General features: G+C 37.9%; 2 protein-coding genes and 1 non-coding gene across 3 annotated transcripts; all 3 read right to left on the bottom strand.

Annotated features, from left to right (window-relative positions):
- Positions 1-3,549: 3,549 nt before the first annotated feature.
- LOC127129482 (uncharacterized) lies at positions 3,550-4,245 on the bottom strand. Its single transcript, XM_051058654.1, has one exon. The coding sequence runs from the start codon at positions 4,243-4,245 to the stop codon at positions 3,550-3,552; it is 696 nt and encodes a 231-aa protein (XP_050914611.1).
- A 132-nt stretch (positions 4,246-4,377) lies between these two features.
- On the bottom strand, positions 4,378-5,040 carry LOC127129483 (uncharacterized). The gene has a single exon (XM_051058655.1). The coding sequence runs from the start codon at positions 5,038-5,040 to the stop codon at positions 4,378-4,380; it is 663 nt and encodes a 220-aa protein (XP_050914612.1).
- Positions 5,041-12,550: 7,510 nt separating this feature from the next.
- On the bottom strand, positions 12,551-12,657 carry LOC127132935 (small nucleolar RNA R71). Its single transcript, XR_007806939.1, has one exon. It is a non-coding gene; the product is annotated as a small nucleolar RNA R71 (small nucleolar RNA).
- Between the last annotated feature and the right edge of the window lie 1,901 nt (positions 12,658-14,558).

The raw sequence follows: 14,558 nt of genomic DNA on the forward strand, positions 1-14,558 counted from the left end.
TAGCATATTTTTCACAACATACATCAGCCATAAACCATCAACAACAACACAACACACAATGTTATTTATCATTCTTCTAAACCTAACCCTAACATTTTGCAAAGAATTGATACATGTTCAATAATCACAAACAATCAACACTACATCAAGAACACAAACAACATTTTCAAAGCAAGGAATCCAATCACAACATCAAAACCCAACAATATCCTCTAACAACCATTACCCACATAAAACCCATTATTTTTATAATTATAGGAAATGATAGCTCACACCCTTACCTTAGAGATGATGATTGAGTTACTCTATAGTATTCTAGCAAGCTTGGGTTGATCAAGATGATGCTCTTCTTCTCCAATTTCCTCTTCCTCCTCCAAACCCTAACGTTTCTCTCTTTTCTTCTCTTTTCTCCTCCTTCTCTCTACTTCTTTCTATTTCTCTTCTTTCTATATCTATTCTATTTCTATTCTTTGTTTTAATTAAATAAAAACTAACTAATGGGCTTAATTGTTACACCTCCCTTAATTACTATATACACCACTAGGCCCAATAACTATTATACCACAATTCTTATAATTAAACTCTAATAATATATTAACACGCAATAAAATATTTAACCGAAATAATTATAAATCAAACATTATAAAAATAATAATAATAACACTTAATAAAAATCGGGGCGTTACAACTCTCCCCCACTTAAATATTTTCGTCCTCGAAAATTACCTCATTAGAATAACTCGGGGTAGGAGTCGCGCATCCTGTTCTCCAATTCCCATGTCGTGCTTTCTCCGACTGCACCAATCCAAACAACCTTCACCAAATCAATTTCCTTTCCCCGTAAGGACTTCGTCTCACGACCTTCGATCCTCAAAGGCATCGTCTCAACCGTAAGGTTATCGCGCACTTGAATATCATCCATTTGAATCACATGAGACGGATCCGGAATATACTTCCTAAGTTGAGACACATGGAACACGTCATGCAAATTCGAGAGGTTTGGCGGTAACTCCACTCTATAAGCAACTTTTCCGACTCTACTCGTAATTTGATACGGTCCAATGAAACCAGGAGTCAACTTCTTAGATTTCAATGCTCGTCCAACACTGGTCGTAGGTGTGACTCTTAGAAACACATGATCACCCTCTTGAAATTCCAAATCCTTTCTCCTTTTATCATGATAACTCTTTTGCCTACTTTGAGAAATCTTCATCTTATCCCGAATCATCTTAACTGTCTTGGTAGTTTCTCGAACAATCTCGGGTCCAAGTACCACACTTTCACCAGATTCATGCCAACACAACGGAGTCCTACACCTCCGCCCATACAAAGCTTCAAAAGGCGCCATTCCAATACTTGAACGGTAACTATTGTTGTAAGTAAACTCCACCAACGGAAGGTGAGTATCCCATGAACCTCCTTGTTCAAGAATACACGCCCTTAACAAATCTTCCAAGGATTGGATAGTCCTCTCCGTTTGACCATCCGTCTGAGGATGATACGCCGAACTCAACCTTAACTTGGAACCTAAAGCTTCTTGCAAACTCTTCCAAAATTCTGAAGTGAACCTCGGATCTCTATCCGAAACAATACAAAGATGAACACCGTGCAACTTCACAATAACATTGGTATAAATCTCCGCCAACTTCGACACCGGATAACTTATGTTAATAGGAATAAAGTGAGCCGACTTCGTAAGCCTATCAACAATCACCCAAATAGCATCACATCCTCTAGATGTATTCGGTAAACCCGTCACAAAGTCCATGGAAATGCTATCCCACTTCCACTCAGGAATTTCTAACGGTTGCATCAACCCCGCAGGTTTCTGATGCTCCACCTTTGATTTCTGGCAAGTCAAGCACGCATACACGAACTGAGCTACTTCACGCTTCATTCCCGACCACCAAAATAATCTTTTCAAATCTTTGTACATCTTAGTCGCTCCGGGATGAATACTCAAATTACTCCTATAGCTTTCTTCCAAGATCATCCTTTTTAAATCCACATCATCAGGAACACAAATCCTATCACGAAACCTCAACACACCTTGTGCATCCAATTTGAAATCCTCATTCTCAGATTGTCCAAGTCCAATGATCACATCAACAAGTTTCATATCCAACTTCTGAGCCTCTCTAATGCTATCAAGAAAATCATTGTTAATCTTTAACATACCCGAAATCACACTTCTTGGTGTCACCTCGATCACTAAGCTCATATCTCGGAATTTCTGAATCAACTCCAAATCTTTCATCATCAAGGTCGACATATGCAAAGCCTTCCTACTTAGAGCATCGGCCACCACATTCGCTTTTCCCGGATGGTAGTTCAACCCAAAGTCATAATCCTTTAGCAATTCCAGCCATCTCCTTTGTCTCATGTTCAGCTCTTTTTGATCAAACCAATACTTCAAGCTTTTACGGTCACTAAAGACTTCAAATATAGATCCATAAAGGTAATGTCTCCAAATTTTCAAAACAAACACAACCGCCGCAAGCTCCAAATCATGCGTAGGGTAGTTCTTCTCATGAATCCTCAATTGTCTAGAAGCATAAGCAACCACCTTACCATTCTACATAAGCACGCCTCCTAATCCCATCTTCGAAGCATCGCAATAAACCACAAACGGTTCCTCGGGATTTGGAAAAATCAAAATCGGAGCCGTTGTTAACCTTTTCTTCAACTCAAGAAAACTTTCTTCGCATTGGACATCCCACACAAAAGCAGCACCCTTACAAGTTAACTTAGTCAAAGGAAGTGCCAACTTAGAAAAGCCTTTTATGAACCTCCTATAGTAACCTGCCAAGCCTAGGACACTTCTTATCTCGGTAACTGACGTAGGAGCTTCCCATTGCAACACTGCATCAATCTTCGATGGATCAACCGCAATTCCGTCACCGGAAACAACATGACCAAGAAAGCTAACTTCTCTCAACCAAAACTCACACTTCGACAACTTAGCATACAATCTCTTCTCTTTCAACACCAGCAAAACAATACGCAAATGTTCCACATGCTCTTCCTCCGACTTAGAATAAACCAAAATGTCGTCTATGAACACCACCACCAATTGATCCAAATAAGGATGGAAAATGCGATTCATGTACTCCATGAATACTCCCAGCGCATTAATAACGCCGAAAGGCATCACCGTGTACTCGTAGTGTCCATAACGAGTCCTGAAAGCAGTTTTCTGAATGTCCTCATCTTTCACCTTAATTTGATGGTAGCCCGACCTTAGATCAATCTTACTGAAAATACGAGCACCCACTAACCGATCCATCAAGTCATCGATCCTTGGGAGTGGATACTTATTCTTAATCGTCACCTTATTCAATTGTCTATAATCAATACAAAGTCGCATGCTTCCGTCTTTTTTTTTTCACCAGCAAAACTGGAGCTCCCCAAGGTGATACACTAGGTCTCACAAACTTCCTTTCAAGCAAATCCTATAGCTGACTCTTCAGTTCAGCCAACTCTGATGCTGACATCCTATACGACGCCATAGAGATGGGTCTAGTACCAGGTACAAGGTCAATAGTGAACTCAACTTCTCTTTCGCGGTGCACAAGGAATCTCATCGGGAAAAACTTCAGGGAAATTGCACACCACCGGCAAGTCCGCAATTACAACCTGACTCTCCACAGACAAGCTTGCCATCAACAAGAACACCAAGGTGTCTTCTTCTATGAACTCCTTCAATTGTTTCTTGGATAACAATTTTGTTCTTCCCTCTTCTTCGGCAGAAGAAAACCTCACAGCGTTGTTGTAGCAATTAATATGAACATAGTTGGATTTCAACCAGTCCATACCCAATACTACATCCAACCCGACAAGCGAAAAACAAACAAGATCAACTACAAAATCTTTACCAAATATTGACAAGGGGAAACTCTTACACACAAGAGACGTAGATACCGTTCCCTTAGCGGGAACCTCAACAATCATATCTCTACCCAAGGAAGACAAAGAAAGACCCAATCTTTCAACACAATCCGCAGCAACAAAACAGTGTGTGGCACCGGTATCAAAAATAGTAATTAAAGGAATGCTATTAATGAAACAAGTACCTCGAACAAGTCCATCTTCATTTGTAGTCTGAGTTCCCGACAAAGCAAACACCTTACCACTCTCTTGTCCCCTCTTTGGCTTCTGACATTTAGCACTGATATGTCCTCCCTCCCCACAGTTCAAGCAAACAACATCCTTCTGCTTACAATCACGAGCCGCATGTCCCGACATACCACAACGGAAACATCTCGTTTCACCAAGCCTACACACATTACTCTTTTGACCCGACTTTCCACACTTGAAACAGATAACATTAGCAGGAGCATCTCCCCCACTTGTTCTTCGACCCGGAATCACTTTCTGTTACCCTTTTCCAACCAGAGTTTCATATGGCTTACCACGGCTGTGTTGGCCCCTTCCTCTCTTCTCAGACAAGATCTTATAGTGTGCATTGTTGTTCTCTTCAAAGATTCTACAACTATCAATCAGATCCACAAAGACGCGAATCTTTTGATATCCCACAACTTTCTTAATTTCCGGGCGTAATCCATTTTCAAACTTGATGCACTTAGAGAATTCGGCATTGGCTCCATCATAGTGAGGATAGAACTTAGCCAATTCAGTGAACTTAGCAGCATACTCCGTGACTGACAAGTTCCCTTGCTTCAACTCGAGGAATTCAATCTCTTTCTTTCCTTGCACATCTTCTGGATAATACTTCCTCAGAAATTCTCTACGAAACACTTCCAAAGTAATCTCCTCGCCCGCAGTTTCCAACCTTAGACAAGTGTCCACCCACCAATCATCGACTTCACCTGACAACTTATGAGTTCCATAATGGATCTTTTGCACAAGAGTGCAATCCATCACTCTGAAGATTCTTTCAATCTCTTTCAACCAAGCCAAGGCTCCTTCAGGATCATACCTACCCAGAAAAGTAAGCGGGTTCTCCCTCTGAAACGTCGCCAGACTACGAGACCCCACGTTCTCGTCAGCATTGGGTGGGTTCTGGAACGCCTGAGCCATTGCCTACATAGCTGCAGCAAGAGCCTCATCATTCCTCCCAGCGTTTCTTCCGGCCATCTTACACTTCTGCTCTCAACACAAACAAGGATTATCAACAAATTAACAACACAAGGTCGTTAAACAACAAAGACTCAACAACGTGGTCGGATGGACCGACCTGCTCTGATACCACTAATGTAACACCCCAATTCTACCCGTCGTAAATTCAATTAAAAATTAGAGTAAACAAATTTCAGACAAAATTGAGGCATCACATATATCATTTCATCAACACTTAAACAAATTACACAACACGACAATTGCGCAAGGATCCACTTAGTCCTTGTTAAAGAATAAACAACATTGTATATGGATTCACCTAGTCCATATAGCAGCAATACATAAAACATCACAACGGAAATCATTTAGATAATTAATTTGAGTCGTACTTTTACACATTCAAAAGAAAACAAGCAAGCAAATGCCCATCACAACTATCATATACAATGATATACAAAATGGCATTGTTACTATCAAAATCATGAAAAGCGTTCATTAACCCCTGAGTGTTACAATCCTAATCAGAGCAATGACGCCAAAAGTGTGCTACCACTATCCTCCTCTCAACGCGGAGCACTTGCACGTTACCAATATAAAGGTAACGGCCAACAACAAAAGGGTTAGATACTCAAATCATATAATCAAGATAATGATAAGCAATGTATAAGTAAACTCGGAAAGTTAGAAATATTGTTACCATATCGCACAATCCTTCACTTGAATGCTTATGTATTTAATCATAAACAAAGTCAATAATCATCCACAACATCAATGTTACATCATAGCATCTCATCACTTTAACATTTCATCAATCCATCATAAAACATTACGATTCATCGCATCATCACAAAATATCACCGCACATCATAAACCGTCACATAACAACAATTATCACAAAATGCGGAAATAAACATAACCAACATATGTGACTCAACTATGCAAATTCTATGCGGTACTGACTCGTCGCTTTGCCATCAAGGCCAAGGCTTTATGCCTACTTCGCTTTTGCCAAAAGGCCACGTCGCTATTGCCAAAAGGCAAGGTCGCTTATGCAAATGTATGTGACTCCATGATAAATGATACACATACACCAAAATCATCATCACATCAACATAACTCATCACAATGGCTGAAGCCCACGTCGCTATTGCCATTTAGGCCACGTCGCCATTCACATGCATAAAAGCATTCACACAACATCATCTTCACCAACATTCATTAATATGTTTATATATAAAACAAATGAGAATATTCATCACAATCAATTGTTTCATCATAAAATCTCTTAGGTAACTCAACCTCATGCTATGTTTATTTACATCGCACACCTACACGCTATTGTTAAGTGGTATTCCTCATTAATCAAATAGGCTTCCTACTATATCAATTATTAATCACTTTTCCAAAATAATCACTTATTAAAATAAGCCCTTATAATGGCCTATAAACATCAACAACATGTAGAAAATTTCATAAGCTTCGCAACGCTTCGAACGGGGACCAAAACGGAGTTATGGTTCAAAAGTTATGACTTTTGGAAGTTTACAAAAGAATTCTGTTTTCAACTCAGTTGGCGCCGCGAACTCTGTTTCGCGCCGCGAATTTAGCAGGAAACATAGAAAATGCGTTTTTGACCGTTAAATACCTTCCGGACCTCCGATTTTGATTCCGTAAAAAGTCTCATTCTCATAATTCAACGAACTACAATATTTTCAATATTACAAAGCCATTCTAACCACAATTTAACTTTTATTTCATCATTCTAAACATCATTCAATTAATTTCCAACACTTCCTAAATTCACAATTTGTGAAATTACTCATACTTTAATTCATCAACACAATAGCATATTTTTCACAACATACATCAACCCCAAACCATCAACAACAACACAACACACAATGTTATTTATCATTCTTCTAAACCTAACCCTAACATTTTGCAAAGAATTGATACATGTTCAATAATCACAAACAATCAACACTACATCAAGAACACAAACAACATTTTCAAAGCAAGGAATCCAATCCCAACATCAAAACCCAACAATATCCTCTAACAACCATTACCCACATAAAACCCATCATTTTCATAATTATAGGAAATGATAACTCACACCCTTACCTTAGAGATGATGATTGAGTTACTCTATAGTGTTCTAGCAAGCTTGGGTTGAACAAGATGATGCTCTTCTTCTCCAATTTCCTCTTCCTCCTCCAAACCCTAACGTTTCTCTCTTTTCTTCTATTTTCTCCTCCTTCTCTCTACTTCTTTCTATTTCTCTTCTTTCTATATCTATTCTATTTCTATTCTTTGTTTTAATTAAATAAAAACTAACTAATGGGCTTAATTGTTACACCTCCCTTAATTACTATATACACCACTAGGCCCAATAGCTATTATACCATAATTCTTATAATTAAACTCTAATAATATATTAACACACAATAAAATATTTTACCGAAATAATTATAAATCAAACATTATAAAAATAATAATAATAACACTTAATAAAAATCGGGGCGTTACACACCGCGTCAACCTCTATCACCGCCGCGAGCTCCAACCGAACTCTACCTCACAAATTACAAAAACCCCACCGCGGTTTCCGTCGCCAACCCCCTACATCCCCACGTCACATACCAAATCTCCACCACGGCCATCCGTGACCAGATCCGACGACCATGTTGTGCGGCACCGGTAACCTTCAAATCATTCGATAAAATATATTTTCCTTTATCTTCATATTCCCTTTGTTTCGATCCAATTAGGAATATAATGTTACATGTTAAAATTTCACGGTGTTCTTATTTTGAACAATAAATTGAAAAACTCATATTCACGGCATTCTTTAATTCTGTATAAACATGTTAAAGTTTGTCGACTTTGTACCTGTGATTGGCATAAACAATTTTGTATGGAAATCTGCATTAAATGCAAAATTGATGCTAATAGTGGACTGGTTGTTAAGTGTTGATATTAATAGAAATTCCACACTAAAATGACATTTTGTTTTTTTTCATGATATAGCATAAGTTGGATTTAAAGTAAATTTCTAATTTGTGGAAATCTCAAAGTTAAAAATTAGTTTTCTATATTTTTCCAAAGTTATGGGTGAATTGGTTTCTGTTATAGATAGGTAGCACGTGATAATGTTAATCATGAAATTTTGGCTATGTTATAATTAATTATTAATATTGTAATTATGTTGACAATTGATTGCTAAAAAAATGTGTAATTATATGGTTAATTGGTTGTTGAAACATTACATTGCACATGGATTTTGACCCAATTATATCGCGGCATTGTTGATTTTTGGCAACTCATTATGAACTATAATATAATTTGTTTCTATTACATTGCGTTGAATCGATATTTCGATTTGTGGATTCGGAAATTTCATGCCGATATGCCGCTAAAGTCTCAAAAAAATAATAGAACATTTCACCGTGTTATGATTTTGCGAATGACATTAATCATGTTGTCAATTCGCACAAACCGGTTTGATCACACCGATTCAATTAAATAAATTGATATTGTCACTTAATTTTTTCTCTTTTAATTATAATGAATTAATTAATTAAATTTTTACCAATTAGTTAATTACTATTAATTAATTTTAATTAACTTGATTATTTGATTTAATTAAATAATTTTGATAATTAATCTTAATTAATTTAGTTAATCGATTTAATCGAACTTTAGTAATTCAATTTTGAGGATTAAAAGTTGATCTATTTCCTCCAATATCATTTCATGATACAAATTCGATTCTACTCAATTTCATCATCAATTCCAAACCACTTTAAACCACTAAAAAATCACACAAGTTTTGATTCCATATCGAGCTCATTTACATGCCCTTGTAACTCGATTGCTTTTAAGCATCGTCGTCAACCTCACATAGCTTACTCTTGGGCTTTCTTACAATGAGACCTACTCGATTATTAATTAATCGAGTAGATGATTGATTCACTAAAATAAAATCCAATTCATTCCCAAAACATAAATTTAAAAACCGCGATCCAATGTCGAGTATTTTTATTCAAATCAAAATTAAAATGCCTAATTACAATCAAATACTATTTTATTTAGAAATGAAAATGGGGATGGTTTTGAGTTTTCAACTCCTCTCCTCGATTAATTGAATACGAGTTCTTTTACTCGGTTCATCAAAAAGTTATCATTCCTATCCGCTTAAGCATAATTAAATCAATGCATTCTTATAATAATGAAATGAATAGGGGGATGGGTTTAAGCCTTTAACTCTTCTCCTCGATTGTTTGAATACGAGTTCTCTTACTCGGTTAGTCAAATAATTGTCATCTCTCTTAAAGACTTTCCTAACTTGTTTAAATCAAACTATTTCATAATAACGAAATGAAAACGGAGATGACTTTGAGTCTTCAACTTCTCTCCTCAATTGTATGAATATGAGTTCTCTTACTCGGCAAGTCGAACAATTGTCATTTTCCACCCACTTATATCGTAAGTCAAATCATTTTCACAATAAACTATATGAAAAGGGAGATGGTCTTGAGCCTTCGATTCCTCTCCTCAAATGCTTGGATATGAGTTGTCTTACTCAGCCATTCAAGTACTTGTTGTCTATTCTAAAAATACATCAACCATACATAAACTTATTTTCATAATCACTTAGATGAAAAAGAAAGTGGTCTAGAGTCTTCCATTCCCTTTCTCGACTATTAGGATACGAGTTGTCTTACTCGACTATCCGAGTATTCGTCATCCATTCAAAACACCTTGATCTTCATTAAATCCTTTTACAATTAAGGATGAAAAAGAAAGCGGTCTAGAGTCTTCTATCCCCTTTCCCAATTATTAGGATACGAGTTGTCTTACTCACCCTTCGAAGTAATCGTCATCCAACCAAAAACATCTTAACACAACAAACCTATCTTTCTTCGCCCACGTGTGATCGAACCCAATCAAACCAAAAATTCAACATATTAATCCCTTCTAACGCGCATAACAAACTAGTGCTTAAGCCTCCGCCGAGAGTAAACAAGCCGACGTTTAGCCTTTAGAACGCAATCTAAATAGTTGTTCGGTAAAAGACACCAACCAGTCGTAGTTCCCCGAACTACGAATGCTCTGACTTCCTTATTGCACCATAAGGATATGTAGGCACGAGATTACGAGATCTTGGCGAGCACACTAATAAAAAACCTCCCTTTTTCCCCTTTCTCAGGTTCCCATCAATTTCTATTTTTAATATATTTATAACCTTGATAACGGGAAAATACATCATATATTTGCCTAGATTTACACTCAAAGATCATACCACTTTAGTTCATATTCCGATTATTTCGCAAGTATTCGAGTTATTTTTGCAAGTATTTCAATCTCCAAGCATAAATGAGCAAAATGCAGAAAAGGAAGAAAAAGAAGAAGAAACATATGAGAAAGCAGCAGAAAAAGCAGAAAAACCATAATACAAAAATTGTTGATGTGACGACCGTCACGAGGTGCATGACGACCGTCACAGGCCCATGACGAGCGTCAAACGACCAGATTTTACGCTTGAAGCAGTCAACAGAGGCAACCAAAACGTGCCTAAATTCTCTCCAACAGAATGACTTCCCCGTGGATTCCTCACTCAATCAGTCACCCTTAATTATCTCAACTTCCAAGACCCACGAGGAATATAAAAAGGACGAAGGTTGGAAAAAAATGGAACGTCTACATTCTCTCTGCAGTTAATTTTTCTACAATATTCTAGCTTTTTAGTGTTATTTTCCTTCAGCAACTTTGTTTTCCTTACCGTAATTCAGTTACCATTCCGTTTAGAATTTCCGTTTTCCCCTTTCCTTTCCGTTTTTCAGTTAGCCAAAGTAGTAGTTTCCTACACTGGGGAACTACTACACTTTATTTAATTTTGTAAGCAATTGTGTCGAAGAAGCGGAATCCTACCGACCTATGGAGGACTGCTCAAGTACTCCAAGATTCGACGTACTCTATTAATCCAATTGCCAGGTTTTTATTCAATTATTATTATTATTGCTCTGTTATTATAATTATGTTTGTTGCACTATTAATCTGTCTATGCTCGTCTGTGTTTGCGCTGTTTAACATGTCCGGCTAAATTACCGGTATCGGTATGTAACAACTTAATTGGATGGGATTTAATAATAATCGGTGAAAACCCCTTTTCTCAAACAATCTTTTCGGCTGAGGTTTTTAATTTAAATTTAATTAACTTTTTCACAAAAGTGAGAAGCTATTTAATACGATTTTGCCACAAGAGTGGGAAATTAACTAAGGTGAGAACCAACAATCGCGAGAGCGTGAGGCTCGAGCTGGATAGTAAAAACTAGGCATTGATTTTAAAAACAGCGAGAGCACTTTAAAAGCAATTAGAACTTATTTATTTTCAAATAGTATTTTTAACTTCAAATGGGACAGCGAGAGCGTACATTCTGACTTAAAGCTATAGACCGAATCAACAACCACGAGAGCGTGAGATAAAGTCTTTTAAATAAGTATTTTCTACTGAAAGATATTTGGTATTTGAACTATACACCGATGACTTATCGAATCCCTGAAGATTAATACGTTGCATAGTGATTCCTTTTATTAATACTTTCTTAAAACTAAATTTCTCTTAGATTTCATTTTCTGCACCCGAACTTCTATGAATCATTCCCTTAGCTAAACATAGTGACGTTAGTAGCACTAGTTTGACCATCGGTCCCTGTGGGTTCAATATCTTTTAAAACTAAAACGACTGGATTGTGCACTTGCAGTCAAGTACCCGATAGTCTATATTCTATATATAGTCACGACACGTATCAAGTTTTTGGCGCCGTTGCCGGGGACCTGATTTAGTTAAATAGTCTGATTCTTTCGTTGCACAATATAGACTAAGGTAAAAAATAAAAACTAGTCTTCTTTCCCTTATTTCCCCCGATTGTATGCCAAGTACTCGCTCACAAGGCGATAACTTAGCACCACCAATCGCTGAACTAGAGCGTTTCTTATATATAAGACGTTGAATACTAGAGTACCAACAAAGGTACGATATTCCCGATATCTTCTTTCCTACTAAACCAGAAGAAAAACCAACCATGGTTGAAGAAGGACCACAAAATCGTCCTCTTAAATTCTACGCTACCACGTCCCAACAAGAACCTCACAACAGCATTGCTGCCCCGCTATCAATCAAAACGATTTCGAGCTAAAACCCTCATTATCAGCCGTCCAACAACATCAATTTGCTGTAAATCCTACGGACGACCCTAATGAACACCTGATCAAGTTTGTGCAGTACGCAAACACTGTAAAGGCGAATGGTGTATCTCAAGATGCGATAAGACTGCGCCTCTTTCACTTCTCACTAAGAGACAGAGCTTGGGCTTGGTTGCAATCCTTGCCCTCCAACTTAGTTACAACATGGGAAGAACTGAAGAACGTTTTCTTATCCCAATATTTTCCGCCGAGCAAAACTGCTATGCTGAGAGCTCAAATCAACAGATTTTGATAAAAAGATGTAGAATCTCTCTATGAAGCGTGGGAGAGATACAAGGACATGATGAGGATATGTCCACATCACGGTCTCGAAGACTAGGTAATCATTCACACATTTTACAATGGGCTTCTGTATAACACAAGACTGACAGTAGACACTTCCGCGGGCGGTGTACTTATGGACAAGCCATACAACGAAGCCTATCAACTCATTAAAAACATGGCCCAAAACCATTGCCAATGGGGAGGTGAAAGAACTCAAGTAGAAAAGTCTCAAACAAAGAGTGGAATGTATGAAATCAGTAGCCTTAACCATGTCCATGCCAAGGTAGATGCCCTTGTTCAAAAGTTAGATAACTTGACCATACAACCCGCAGCCACCGTGGCTGCTGTAACTCCAAACTGTGAGTTATGTGGAAACCCTGGACACACTGCGCAAGAATGTCAGATATTAGCAGGAGTCCCAACCGATCAAGTAAATTACTCACAAGGAAATCCTTATTCAAATACCTACAACCCAGGTTGGAAAAACCATCCTAATTTTTCGTATAAGAATAACAACGTCCTGTATGCACCTGGCCAAGCACCAACTGTTCCGCCTGGATATCAAAAGCCAGCCAATAATGTTCCTAACATGCCTAGGAAGTCAAACCTCGAACTAATGATGGAAAGCTTCATAGCTACCCAAGCTCAGACAAACAAAGACTTCTTGAACCAAAACATAAACACTAGCGAGCAACTTAAACAACTAGCGAGCAAAGTAGACGCCTTAGCCACCCACAATAAAATGCTTGAAACACAAATTTCACAAGTGGCTCAACAACAAGCATCTACAGCCGCTCCAGCTGGAACATTTCCTGGACAGCCGCAACCTAATCCAAAAGGACATGCAAATGCCGTTATACTGAGGAGTGGAAAAGAAATAGACGGACCCGTAGATCCAAGACTCCAAAACCCTGCCATGTACCAAAAACCAGACAAAACCTCAACTGAGCAGGTAAGTGAACCAAAGGAAATAAAAGATAATACCCAAGAGGCCGAAGAGAAAGAAAAACCTTATGTGCCTCCACCTCCTTATAAACCACCCATTCCGTATCCTCAAAGAGTTACAAGTTCTAAAACTGCGAGTCAATTTAGGAAATTTGTTGAACTTCTGAAGCAACTAAACATTACAATTCCCTTTACAGAAGCCATCACACAAATGCCCTCATATGCCAAATTTCTTAAAGAAATCCTATCCAATAAGAAAAAAAATCGAGGATAACGAAACAGTTACACTTACTGTAGAGTGTAGCGCAATAATCCATAATAACATGCCTCCCAAACTAAAAGACCCAGGTAGTTTTTCCATACCCTGTGTCATTGGAAAATTCGTCATAGACAAAGCTCTATGCAATCTAGGAGCCAGCAGTAGTGTAATGCCTTTAACCATCTGTAAAAGGCTCAATATGGGAGAATTAAGACCGACCAAGAGGTTTGTTCAATTAGTTGACCGCTCAATCAAATATCATGTCGGTATACTAGAGAATGTCCCCGTACGTGTAGCTCAATTTTACATTCCTACAGACTTCATAATCATGGACATCAAAGAAGATGCCAGTACACCCATTATATTAGGAATTCCATTCTTGGCTACCGCCGGAGCTATAATAGACGTAAAGAGAGGTAAGCTGGCATTCGAAGTTGGAGAGGAAAAGGTTGAATTCATCTTAACACAATTCTTACAAACGCCAGCTATAGACGGTACATGTTATTTACTTGATGTCATAGAAGAGTGAGTAAGAGAGATGGAGATGCAAGAAACCACATACTCTGATATAATGAAAATCCAAATCCCTCCAATATTTGAAGACGATAATTGGCATGAACCATACCAAAACGAAAGTCTAAGCGAATGCTTAGCACTTACGCCTAACAACATGCCATGACCAAAGAAACCTGACTTGGAATTAAAAGCACTACCAAAGAACCTAAGATACGGATTCCTAGAC

This window comes from Lathyrus oleraceus, chromosome 3 (genome assembly GCF_024323335.1).
Source record: "Lathyrus oleraceus cultivar Zhongwan6 chromosome 3, CAAS_Psat_ZW6_1.0, whole genome shotgun sequence".
In the NCBI taxonomy this organism is placed as follows: domain Eukaryota; kingdom Viridiplantae; phylum Streptophyta; class Magnoliopsida; order Fabales; family Fabaceae; genus Lathyrus; species Lathyrus oleraceus.

Coding starts and splice junctions, on each gene's coding strand:
- LOC127129483 (XM_051058655.1), bottom strand. CDS start 5,040: ATGGCTCAGGCGTTCCAGAACCCACCCAATGCTGACGAGAACGTGGGG.
- LOC127129482 (XM_051058654.1), bottom strand. CDS start 4,245: ATGTCGGGACATGCGGCTCGTGATTGTAAGCAGAAGGATGTTGTTTGC.